The 13027-nt window shown below is 37.5% G+C and overlaps 2 protein-coding genes across 4 annotated transcripts in view; both read left to right on the forward strand.

The window, feature by feature from the left end:
• mrc1b (mannose receptor, C type 1b) overlaps nt 1–13027 on the forward strand; it is a 43345-nt gene that overhangs the window by 8361 nt on the left and 21957 nt on the right. For 2 of the 3 annotated variants that reach the window (XM_034886687.1, XM_034886688.1), the window contains exons 18-31: nt 44–105; nt 471–571; nt 682–824; nt 1448–1553; nt 1802–1929; nt 2025–2069; nt 2274–2376; nt 2641–2873; nt 3188–3353; nt 3881–4045; nt 4183–4299; nt 4850–5005; nt 5449–5478; nt 5647–6299. In XM_034886687.1, the coding sequence (XP_034742578.1) occupies nt 44–105; nt 471–571; nt 682–824; nt 1448–1553; nt 1802–1929; nt 2025–2069; nt 2274–2376; nt 2641–2873; nt 3188–3353; nt 3881–4045; nt 4183–4299; nt 4850–5005; nt 5449–5478; nt 5647–5894 (1803 nt within the window). In that variant the 3' untranslated portion in view covers nt 5895–6299. Of the gene's footprint in view, nt 1–43; nt 106–470; nt 572–681; nt 825–1447; nt 1554–1801; nt 1930–2024; nt 2070–2273; nt 2377–2640; nt 2874–3187; nt 3354–3880; nt 4046–4182; nt 4300–4849; nt 5006–5448; nt 5479–5646; nt 6300–13027 lie in introns of those variants that run through there. The other variant, XM_034886686.1, reaches the window with a different exon arrangement.
• Nucleotides 12018–13027, forward strand: part of LOC117953561 (macrophage mannose receptor 1-like) — a 55333-nt gene continuing 54323 nt past the window's right edge. The window contains exons 1-2 of the mRNA XM_034886685.1: nt 12018–12162; nt 12544–12900. Coding sequence (XP_034742576.1) covers nt 12099–12162; nt 12544–12900 — 421 coding nt within the window. The 5' untranslated portion in view covers nt 12018–12098. The remainder of the gene's footprint in view (nt 12163–12543; nt 12901–13027) is intronic.

Consider the following 13027-nt stretch of genomic DNA (forward strand, 5'->3'; position numbering starts at 1 on the left):
GGTTGTAAAGCTTGTGTGTATTTCTGTATGTGTGCGTTTACAGGTTTCCAGAAGCTATGGGTCCTACTATTTAGGTTTGTCAGTGGATCTTGATGGGTCATTTTGGTAAGTATCAATGAATTCCATTCAATGTTATATAGTGAATCAGGAGGTTAGAGACAATGCTTTGGCCTATAGATTTTTCTTTTTTTTATATTATTGGCACTCACAGTAGGCAGGCTGGCAGCCTAAATAGCATAACAGTTTGTTTTATTTCCCCTTAATTCACTCGTTAAACTCATAAACATTTTTATGCTGTTATTTCTTGATTTTATGTGGGGATTTACAGCTACATCTCTAGATTTTATTTGTATTCTGTTTATTTACCATGCAAAACAGAAACAAGTTGGATAACGAGTTCTAATGTAAAGTTCTCATTATTGTTTGCATGATTTCACATTCTGCTTCTACTAAACCATGTGTACTTTAAGGTGGATGGATGGTTCTCCAGTGGCATTACAAAAATGGGATGAAAATCAACCAAATTCTGATGCCTTTGATGAGAACTGTGTTCTCATGACTTATTATATGGGTGAGTAATTGCACACTGAAGAATGACAATTAAAATGCTCTGGATAAGATTAGATTAAGTAAAATGTTGCTGGTGAAATGTCACACATCATCTATCTGCTGTAATTACAGGCTTCTGGCGTACTTGTAATTGTGGCCAAGAGCAAAAGTCCATTTGTAAACGAGGAAACTCAGCACCTGTCAACACAACTGCTGCCCCCACAGTTCCTCCGAAAGGTGGCTGCCCACTCAAGTGGACCCAATTTGACTCAAAGGTCAGAAATCACTGTTGACAGTTAGTTTCTATCTTCAGTGCAAAACTTTTTCTGATGCAAAATCACTCATTTAGTACTCTTTGGGACTGAACTGATTGGTCTATGTGTGTTTTACAAAACTTTTATTCAACATCTCAACAAAATTAAATTATACCACACCACCTGTCTTGTTTTGTAAAACATGCCCTTATTTAAGCAGGAATTGCAACTATTGGTGTATTACAGAAAATGGAAGGCGTGTCATAGTTTAATTTGGAAACCCTACATGCATAAATGGCATGATGTAGAAAAGAAAACCAATTATATTTATCATAGTTTGGGCTTTAAAGGCAATCCCATATGCACAGGGCCAATTACTGTAATGTTTTTCATGTGATACATTTTAATATGAGACTTGTACATGTAAAACAACTTTTTTCACATGTGGTTTTTGTAATTTGTAGTTCTCTTTTAAATATACGTGCGATTTTAGGCTACCACAAAGAAGGAGTAATAAATACAGAGTTTGGTGAATAAGCACAAAAATGTGTTTAAGATTATATCAGATGGCATCAAAGCATAATGAAAGATGGCTTGTGTTTAGTTATAGAGTGAACAATCACTATTTTATTTCTCATCTGCAGTGTTACAGTATCAATAGTAACCGGAAGACAACCTGGGAAGAAGCAAGGAAACAGTGCATCACCATGGGAGGCAATTTAGTCTCAATTCCCACAAGGCGTGTGCAAGGTTTGTTTTACTGTTTTTTCCAAATATCTTATATATTGATCATAATCATACATAATTGTGTATACAATGTAAATAGAGAGTGTGCATGTTCAATCTTGACCTTGGAACAATAGCAAAGCAAAGATTAAAATGTTTGTCATACTGATTTAAATCTAATTTAATCATAATCTTGCAACAATGGATAAATTAAACCTTTGTAGAAAAAGATACATTGGAAATTACTTCCTTTTAACCTTTGAAAATTTCAGCATTTTTGACCACCAAAATGGCTGAATCAGGAACTACAGACCTGTGGATTGGCTTAAATAGTTTAAAACAAGATGGGTTTTACTGGACCGATGGCAAAGCAAGGCGATTCACCAACTGGGGCCATTCTGTAAGTACACACAAACTACTAGCTTGGTGTTTGTGGTGCTGTTTAATTGAAATAAAAAATGTGTGAAATATTTTTTGTCTTGTTCTGCTCTTAAGAAACGTCGACGTCCTCAAGGGTCCTTTTATCAGAGATGGAATGAGGTAACATATATCAAAAATATCCTTCCTTTTTACTGTTTGACATGACATAGAGAGCAAAGCATTGCTGACAAACAACAAAGAGTTAGTCATCAGGCCAATCAATCAATCAAGATCACTGCAAGTTTACCAGCCAGTCATCATAAACTTTGGTGTCACACTGAATAGATTGTTGAAATCCAAACCACTCCCAATGTTCTTCACCAGGAAGAATGTGTTGTGCTGACCAGCGGTGTCACCTTTGGCATTGGTAAATGGTTAATTAAGTCCTGCAATGACACCAATGGATATGTCTGTCTTCGGAATCTTGGTGAGTTTATTTTTTTTCTCTTTTAGAAACTTTTTTAGGCTTAAAAATGAATCAATGCAATATCTTGTTTAAGTAAAGTATGTAGGTCTTATTACGCAAATACAGCACCATTCTGCCCAAACCTCAATATACATTCCATGCAGTAGAGTAAACATGGTTTGGAAAATTGTTCACTGTCAAATTAACTTACAGTTCCTGAGAAAATAATGAAGTCTGTAAAAAAAAAGTTAATTTTATAAATTGATTTATCTCTCATCTCAACAGACCCAAATACCCAGCCTCAGCCAGAGCCAGCAGTTAGTAACATCTATGTTACTCTGGGAAATGACAGCATCAAGGTTGAGACTAAAAATCTGACCTGGGACGATGCCAAGAAACAATGTGAAGGTGAAAAAGCCAACCTAGCTAGCCTGCGAAATGAGTGGACGCACGCCTACGTGGAGCTGCTGGCTATGAATCTCAAAGCTCCCCTTTGGATAGGACTAAACAAGAAACAGGTACTGAGCTGCAACTAACTAAAATTGCTACACTGTAGCGCAAAAACCCCAACAGGCTAGTTCCAAGGAAAACTAGCACCTTGAAAGAGTAGTCAGATACTATACAACAATAACAAATGTCTAATTGACTAATAATGATTAGCTTTTATCCATAACATAAAACCCTCAAAAGACAGCTGCCCATCTACTTTGTGGTGTCATATAAAAGCGTAGATTTGTTTAGTCTATTAAACAAAGTAAGACATCTAAAAAAAAAAGGCATTTACATTGCATGCCCAAATTCAAATGCTGATTTGATCCCTTCTTGCTTTCAGACAGGCGGTTTTTTTAGGTATATTGACGGCTGGCACTTGAATGCTGCCAGCTGGGCTGAAGGTGAACCCAGCAATGACCAACCTTGTGTGTACCTGGATGTGGATGGAAAATGGAGGACTGCCTTCTGCAATCAGACCATGAACAGTGTTTGCATGCAGTCTACGGGTATGATCACTATCAGGCAATGTAAATTAATACAATCGTGGTATCATGCTGTGATACCAAGATATAGTGTCAACTACTGTAGGTTAAAGTGGTTATACTGTAAATTCTTTAATATACTTTATTTTGGTTGCACATTTGGTATACAGTGTGTGCTATGTTAGCTTGTTGCTTGTTAGCAAGCCATAAAGGAATACTTAATCCTTCCGGTAATTTTAAAATATGTCACCATATCTTCCGATTCATGGTTTTCACTGAATACAGCACTACCGTAGGTTCCTAAACAGTTCTGCTTTGACATGTGGTCTTGTTACTTTATACCCACCTTGATGTGAGTTTGTGATTTCAACAGTCTTCGATTATAGAAATTCATGAGAACTAACTTTTTGAAAAAGGTCAATTCACAATATTCTAGCCTTTATCAAGGATCTTGATCAGAGGTAGTTATTAGAATGACACTATATAACGTTTACTGAATTTAATAACTAGTAATTAGTTGGTCCCCTCATCATTGTTTCTGTCACTCACAGATGTGGCACCAACAGAGTCAACCAACTTCCCAGGGATTTGCCCTGAACAGACAAACGTGGAATACCACCAGACTTACTCCTGGCTGCCATTTAAGGGTCACTGTTATTTGTTCATGACAGAGGAAATTGAATGGGCAGATGCAGCTAGCAGCTGTGTCAGGCATGGTAAGAGAACCAGAATTGGACAATTTAAGATCAAGGGTATGATGTGTTGTTTACTGATGTCAGCAAAAAGGAATAAATAGCAACTACTAAAAAATGTTTAGTAACTGTTACAACTCGACTGTTTTTTTGTTGTGAAGGTGGCATCCTAACTAGCATCGAAGATCCTGATGAGCAACAATTCCTTAAAGGCAATGTGGAAAGATTTCAAGATAGCCACAGTGCTTTCTGGATTGGCCTATATAAAACTCATAAAGGTATGATTACACTCTTTGAAAAAATATCTCAGAAAAAAAATGTATTTTTCTTGTAAACAAACAATAGTTTAGTTTACATTTATCTTTAAGATCTAACAAGCCATTGAGAAATTTCCTTTCTCATAAAAAATTAAAACGTATTTTGAAGACAGTAAAAGCTGCTTTGTTGCGCGCCTGTGTAGCTCACCTGGTAGAGCATGCTCCGATTTTCCGAGGCTCAGTCCTCACTGCAGCATCTGCGGGTTCTGTTTCAACCTTTGGCCCTTTGCTGCATGTCATTCCCCCCTCTCTCCCCAGTTTCCTGTCTAAGCTGTTCTATCTTATAAAAGGTCTTAAATGCCAAAATTATTTTTCAAAAAATAAATCTGGCTTTTTTTACATGTTTTTTGTCTAGCAGTCTTCTTCTTCACTACCTTTGACGGTGCTTTGATGTATGTCTTGGTGCATTAACGCCATATGTATCAGTAAAGTAATGTGAAACAATTGGCAGGAATACGTATCACATCATCATGTGAAAACTGTAATACATTAAGTTTCTGTTTGACCCTAGGGACATGGCTGTGGTTGGATAAAACCATCATGGACTACACTAACTGGGCTGCAGACAATACTAATAATGACTTTGCAGAGATTGGAACCTCAGATGGGGCTTGGAGGACAGGTCGCAGATGGCACGACAGGGCATACATCTGCAAAACACCCAAAGGTAAGATCATCATTCCATTGTAGTTAAATATGTGGTGTTTCAATAAGCACTTCTCACTCTCCCACTTCACAAAAACTCAACTGTAGAGGGAGACATGATCATACTCTGGACTCTATTAAAGATCCATTTTCCCTAAAAAGTTAGTAAAATCGATTTAAAAAAACAAACATACGTAAACCATTGATGTTTGCACAGTATATACTAATATGTGGCTTGTTTCCAAACAAGAAAAACTCAACTGCCATAAAATCAACATCCAGATCAGATCATCTGATGTATTTTGGTTATTTTATGGGTTATTGTATGTGGATACATCTAGGCTGGATGGTGACAGGGATCAGAGTCTTTTATCTAGGGGAGCTCAAACTACAGACTCAAAATACACATTTTATTCCTTTAACAGTGTTACCAATCTAAACATTTTTCACTTCTTTTCCCAACAGTGATGCCCACAGATTCAGGATCAAAACCTGGTAAGTTAAACCTTTGTATCTCCTTAAGTTATGTAATATTTTAATTATTTAACAATTATATTTGATAAAATGGTACATATAATGCAACATTGACGGTTAACAAAAGTTTGAAGGTAAATTTAGTTTTGAATTGTTTTGACTAATCAATATCTACTGAATTTTGTGCAGAACCTCATGGAGGTCAGGATCCTCGCAGTCGTGTCCATATGAGTTTGATAGTTGTGCTGATCATTGCTATCACTTCTACACTGATAGTCGTTGCATTCTTCTTCTACAAGAAGTCTCCTCGTCCCTTACCTACCTTTGACAATCCACTCTACTTTGACAGTGAACGATCCCAGCCTGACGTGGTTGATACCAATAAACTGATAGAGAATGCAGAAGTAGAAAACCCTGAGCCTATTATAACTCTGTGATTTATAAAGTAGCAGAATCTAGTGGGACATACACTATACTGTACTGTGGCCCAGACCAATGTATTCACATTGATGCTTCATGAGTGTTTATGCTTTGTTTGTTTTTTACTATATTTGGTATGTATTCAGTTATTTAACAATATGTGTTAGTTTCAATGGAGTTAGCAATGTCTGACCTCATGGAACAGAACAATTTAGGCTCTAGGATGTCTCAATGGGAATGATTGGTATTTGATTTTGTCTTTTATATATGATTAAATGTATATAATTGTTGCATGTTATGCTTATGCTCACTATATGCTGTTCATTGCTTGTACTGCCTGTGACTATTAAATGAACATTCAACTTGGCACTAAGCAATTGAGTTCTATATCATGAAATAACATAACCGGAGGAATCAATTCACTTCCCATCATGCTCCCTTTTTAGCTGTCCAAAAATAGTACCCACCATAGCTCAAAAAGGATTTGAGTTAAAGCTTTCATAGTGGTAAAAGTATAGTCATACCGGTATCATAATGTGTACTAGTATCATATGAACAATGTAAAATCACTAAGGTTGAAGGTCTACTGTATTTTTTATACAGAATATATTTATTTATTTGATAGGGACAATGCACAGCTCCTAAGCAGTGCCAGAGTTAGCTATAAGGTAATCTGTAGTCCCTGGGCAGGAAACAGAGACTAACAAGGGTTAGGTTTCAAGGGAAACCACTCCGACAACAAGAACCACAACATGAAGACAACACTACTAGTATAGTACTATTAAGTCTAGACCAACTGAAAAGAGCCCTTATATGTGGACCTGGCCAATCTTCAGTTCACCTGTATCCTGTATCCTGTTTTCATTTTGGTGAACTGCATGTTTTTTTAATCATTTATTCAATTAATGTAGAAGAAAAGAGTAACTTTCACCAAACCCATCCTTAGCTGTTATGGCAGGATGGCAGAGGTCAGAAACACTCAGAGATAACATGAGAAACAATCCCACATAAAACCCATCAAGACAAATGTGTTCAGTACACAACTAACTAATCATTAACACCAACTTCCGCTTAAAGAATCATGAATGTAACTTTGCATTTTCCTTATTATGTTACTTATTATATTATTATGTTACTTACTAGTCAGTCAAAAGCTCAGTGAAAGATAGTAAACTAAAAGCCACAAAAGCAATCACATGGCAATAATTATGACAGTTCATCTATTAACGAATATAAACAGCGCTAGTTTAGGCATTTTTAATTTTTATTAAACTAAAAGAAGCAGTGCAGCAAACCAACTGACTGAACCTTAATGATCTAAGACAATAAGAAAAATGACTGTCATTATACTCCAATGACAAACACAAACTGTATAGTACAGTGGAAGGAGAAGTTTGCTGTGTATGGAATGCCGTTTTATTCAATATTAAATAACTGAATAAATACATAAATAAATGAATACATAAATAAATATACCTTCGAAATTCATCATGAAATAATTTAATAAGGAAATAAATACATACATTATGAAAAAAATGAATCAATTACTTAAGTACATTTTTTACTTAATTGTTTTTTATTTTTACTTTATTATTTCATGGTACTTTTATTTCATAAGTCCAAGTTTATTTACTTCAAGAGACTTATTTCATAAATCCACATTTATTCATTTCCCCTCTCTTTATTTCTATGCAAATCAGGGTGCGTGGCTATCTCTCACATACTGAACACAGCCGTGGGGCTCTGTACCCAGCGCACAGTTACCTATTCTGGGGTAACTGAACCGCCAACTAGCACTGACCAGATGGAGCAACACGACTGGCATTGTATCGTGCTCCGTACCCAGCCCACAGTCACCTATACAGTATCCTTCATCACATGCCGTGATGCATCAGTTGCCTTTAATATGGAACACCAAAGGACTGTGCAGGCATTTAAGGGGCACCTAAATGAGGCACTGAAATTTGCATTGCAATTCGGCCTGGTAGACACTAGTCGTATAAGAACTGAGACCATATTGGCTCTAGGTTTCGGTACCCAACCCTATTTATTTATTAACAAATAATGAAGTGGGTTTATATGGAAAGCCATGGGCTTTAATAAGACATAAGACTTTTATTTTAACTAAAATGTTGTCACTTAAATCGGGTCAGTTTATATAAAAAATGTCTGAAAAGCGGATTTGCTGGGCTTAGAAGGGACGTTACGTAGAAGTTGGGACTTCACATCAATCAATTCTTGAGAAGTTTATGTTTGCTTACAGAGATTAAATAAGAACTGACTGTCAGCAATACGATGGCTTCCTGATTGTAATTATTGCACAACACTTTACCACAAGGTCTCTCTTCTCTAGAATCTAAGGGACTTATTTCCAATTATTTCCAGTTTCCAAAACTCTGACTTTTTGGTTGATAAAAATCACTTATTTGGCATTGCATCCTATTTTATCCTATTTCCATTTTTTTGTATTCTATGGATCTCTAGATAAATTGTTGGCCTTAATTAAGGGATTGTTTTTAATTGATGTTGTAACTGTCCCGGCTGTTTGTGATCTGCTTATGTGCTAATACTTGTGGTGACAGTGTATTTTTTCTGCATGATTACATTTTGTCTACTGGTTGTGCATTAGATAGCACTAAAAGCTGCAGTGGGTAGAATGTAAAAAATAACGCTAGAATTTTAAGTAGAGTAAACATCTTCCTGCAGCTCTCTCCCTCCCCTGTCATGCGCAGAACAGCCAGGACTCACTCTTTCTTTCTATCTCTCTCAACCTGTGATTGACCAAAGTCTCTCCCTCTCTCTCTCTCCCTCTCTTTGAAATGACCTGTGAATGACCAAAGTCTCCTGTGACGGCTAGATCTAAAGCCTGAATACAGAACAGGTGGTGCAGGAGTCTATTTTACTCTCAGAACACTTGACTTACAACATGCTGAAATATTATTATGGAACGTTTATCTTATAACAGCAAGAATAAAGTGCTTACATCAGCTTTAACACTGGTGTATACCTTGAGGACTACATCCAGCAAAAAATTCAATCTACATACAAGCTACATGGCAGTATGTTTCAGCTAATCTCCAAGTTTTGATAAGATGAGAGATAATGGGGCCAAAGCGTAGCTGCCACTGTTTGTTCGAAATATTGGCAAAGAGAACGCCATGGAGTGACCAAGGCTCTGTCATGGCATTTCTAAGGTACACCAGCAAATAGATGTACCTGGATTACACCAGGTGAGGAGGGGCCTCAATATGAAGTACCACTGAGATACAGGCTTGAATAGACATGGGGAGACCCACTCACTTTTCCATTTCCTTCAAAACACTGTTCAGATCAACAGAATAGTTGTGTTTAATGATCTGGTTTAAGCAGTGGAATACCTTAATGCCTAAATATTTAAACTGCTAAACAATTGGGATGTCGGCAGAGATGGTTGAGTTGTGGGCAGAACCATTTAAATGAAGTAGTGCAGATTTTGACCAGTTAATTTTAAAGCCTGATAAGCTTCCATACTCCTCGCATAATAATAGAAGGTAAGGAAGAGACTGAGACGGGTTCTTTAAAAAGGACCAAAACATTGTATGCAAATAGTGAGAGATGATGCTGTGTACTACGAATGCATACTGGTGATACGCTAATCAATTGGCAAATGGCTTGAGCCAGCGGCTCTAGAGAGAGGACACAAGAGTCAACCTTGGCGGGAAGACCTAGGGACTGGAAATAAAGGTGTGTCCGGTTAAGACTCGGCCTGAGGGATTAGAATACAAAGCTTTGATCATACCAATGAAAGTTTTACCAAAGCCCATCACCTCTAAGACTAACCATAAAAATGGACACTCAAGTCTGTCAAAGGCTTTCATTGCATCAAGAGAAAGAAGTGACATTGGAGTCTTAATGTCCTTCGCCGCATCAACAATTTGAAGAAGGCATCTAAAGTTATCTGCTGCTGCTCTGCTATCTGCTGGATCAGTCCTGATCCTCCTCCACGGTGCCCTCCGTGACAGAATCTGATGCGCAGAAGGAGGACGGGGCGCAGCCCGGTTCACATAGTCCTCAGCATCCCCGGCGGAGGTGAATGCTCTGTACTGGGCGCCGACTCTGATCTTCAGTGTTGCCGGATAAAGCAGGAAAAAAATCCAGATCCTTGACTCGCGCTGAATCCATGATTTGATAGAAGGCTTGCTGATGCCCAACCGTAAAGTTGCTGTAATCCAGGGACAAGCAAATTTTCCGACCCTGAATAAAGAGCGGAGATTGCCTGCCTGGTTGTGTAGCGGAGGATGTTAAAAATCAACGTACAATTAGTAGGGGTGTTTTTCTTTGGGTTATCACTGTAAATTCTGAACATCTGCTAGATACGGGAACCATTTAGGCAGCAAGCGTGAGAGATACTGGATAGCATTAGCACCTTCTAGCCCCTCTTTCAGCCCGATGATGAGGATGTTGCATTTCCGGTTTCCGTCCTCCATGTCCGCTATCTTCACCTCCAGCTCTCGTAAAGCGTGGCCATGACCGTCAAGAATTCTTGCGATGCTTTCCACGGTGGCTTTTAGGTTGCCACATCAGATCTAATAGGGCCAAGGCTTGCAGTCAGAGATGCTAACTGACCATGGATAGTAGTTAGCTTGTTGTCATTGTCCATCTGTTGAATCTGAGAAAAATGTGGCTCAAGGTAGCTTTTCTGTTTCTCCAGCAACGCCTCTGCTATGGCGTCCATATTTTCGCATTGGGATATGTTCTTGTTTGCCATTCTGCTTCAAGTAACTCTAACGAGCACAAAGTGCACAAAGTGCTCGTTAGAGCACTAACGACATATAAACGACTTAACATATCAAAGTTGGAACCATATAAATCAACTATTTTACTAATTTGGGGCAGGAGCTACACCTTAAGCCTTCTCTGTCCAGCCGATCACCCAGGAGCCCGGAGATAGACCTTTTTAAAACCTTTTTTGAGACCTTTCTGTTTAATCAGAAACAGTGCTAAGTGCCAAATTGTGCTTGCAGAAACAACTTCTTCAACAGTTATTGGCCAACTTTTACATTTGACATTTTATTCATCACCTATGTTGTCACAATTCACTTTACAGATGCGAAGAAGCGACTTTCTCTTTTTATACAATGAACACTACATTAGTCATCAAGCCAATTCATACTATTTACTGTCAACTCCAATGACAAAATAAACTGTAAAGTACAGTGGAAGGAGAAGTTTGCTGTGGGGGATATGTTATCTTTATATAAACAAGCATACTTTTAACAAGCTGGCTGGAAGATAAATTTTGGCCCTTTTCAACAAATATTCAAAGTTGAAGAATTAAAGGGTAATTTGCCCTATAGTTTTGATTTGTAAAAAAGTTTTTTGTCTACATTCCAAAGAAGACATGTTGTAAGTTTAGCTTTTCCGGGTTGTTAAACTGTGTTTATTTCAACCAAAACTAGAGTTGTGATGGTTGGAAAAGTGGAAAGACAACCCAAAACGATTTTGATTCTATCAACTTTGAATGAAGTGTATGTTACTTAAACAATACTTAAATTACTGTTTATTTACATGGAGTCTGGTGGCTTTAGCAAACGCAATTTCATGGATGTTATATTATAAAATAAAAGGATTGTACTCTTTAACAGAAAGGTCAACCTCCTTAAGATCCTTTCCATAATGTTGTCAGACACTTAGAATATTATTCTGAGCCTGTCAGTGGCAAAATTAGCACTTTTTTGAAGATAAATACAAGCTGCACAATTGACCTATTAACTTATATTATAGTTTATTTTGCTGCTGCCGACTGCAGCAATCTTGCTTAATACTGGACCAATGTCAAATATTGTTGTTCCCATCAGTCACTTACACCCAAAATATATGGGAAAATAGGGTCTTGGTTGAAAACAATGGTAGTTACCCTTCAAAAGAACCACCAAATACTGTATCAGCATTTACCCTTTTCTGTTCATCTGAAATACTCGAAAAATATTATGTGTGACTGGATGAGGGGTTCTGGGAAAACAATATAGTTGACAAATACTGTAAGTCTGAGACACGATGGTGATTCATTAAAACAGAAGGCAACACTGTGGCGTGTCTGTGATATGTTGTCACAGGATGGGTACAGTAAGTGCTACTAAAATTCCCCTCTTTCCACAATCTCTCACACAACTCATAAATCATCTGTGAGAAATGCATAGATAAGGTTTTCAGCTGTGAGACATCTCAAAAGAATTCTAACAATGAAGATAACTTGCACAGCCTTGGTACTTCTCATCCAAACATTACAATGTTTGGCCTCAGATGGTACAGTATTCAGACTTAATTTTGAGGTTTTTGTGGGGGTTTTACTGAGCACATTGCTCGATCTACCTAACTCTATGTAAGATTGTTGTGTCTTTCCCAAGTGGCAGTTTGTTGTCTGTGTTACCCTGTTTGTAGATATGTTACAATTCAATGTTTTATGGTGGTTGTGATTAAAATTATAAAATTGTTTAAAAAAAAAAGAAAAAAAAGGAAATATATGTAATAATAAAAATGTTTGGTTATTACATTTTTGTTTATTCTGTGAATATTAACAGTAGTATTGTCAGTGTTATATAAAATCCCACAAAAGACAGCAAGGAAACAACTTCAATCTGGACTTATTGTGCATTCTCTTACAACAACTGTAATCTTTCTCTACAGATTCACCATTTCAACTAACTAACAAGGTAACTGGTTTTTGTTTGGTTAAACAACTGAGATTCTGCTTTGAAGTACGCTGGACAACTGGTGACCGACTACTGGTTCCCTGGGCAAAAAAATGCCTGGGAGTCCAGGGGAAAAGTGTGGGAAGTGAAATAAGCCTCTACGATTGTGATGAAAACAGCGACCTCCAAAAGTGGGAATGCAAGAATGGAACAGTGCTCGCCCTCAAAGACCAAGAGCTTTACATTGAGCTCACTGCAGACAACACAGCAGTTCTCTCCAAAACAATAGGACCCAATAACCACCTCACAATTTCAGGGACCTCCAGTGGTGCTTGTACAAGAACATACAGAGGTACAGTATAAAACACTCTTCTTTGTCCACACTGTGTGTCATGTTTGTAAATCTCTAGATGAATTATAATATTTTTGACGATAAAAAATACACCGAAAGGACTCCTTCCCAGATTTGAATTATTAAG

This window comes from Etheostoma cragini, chromosome 12 (assembly GCF_013103735.1).
Source record: "Etheostoma cragini isolate CJK2018 chromosome 12, CSU_Ecrag_1.0, whole genome shotgun sequence".
NCBI classification, from domain to species: Eukaryota; Metazoa; Chordata; class Actinopteri; order Perciformes; family Percidae; genus Etheostoma; species Etheostoma cragini.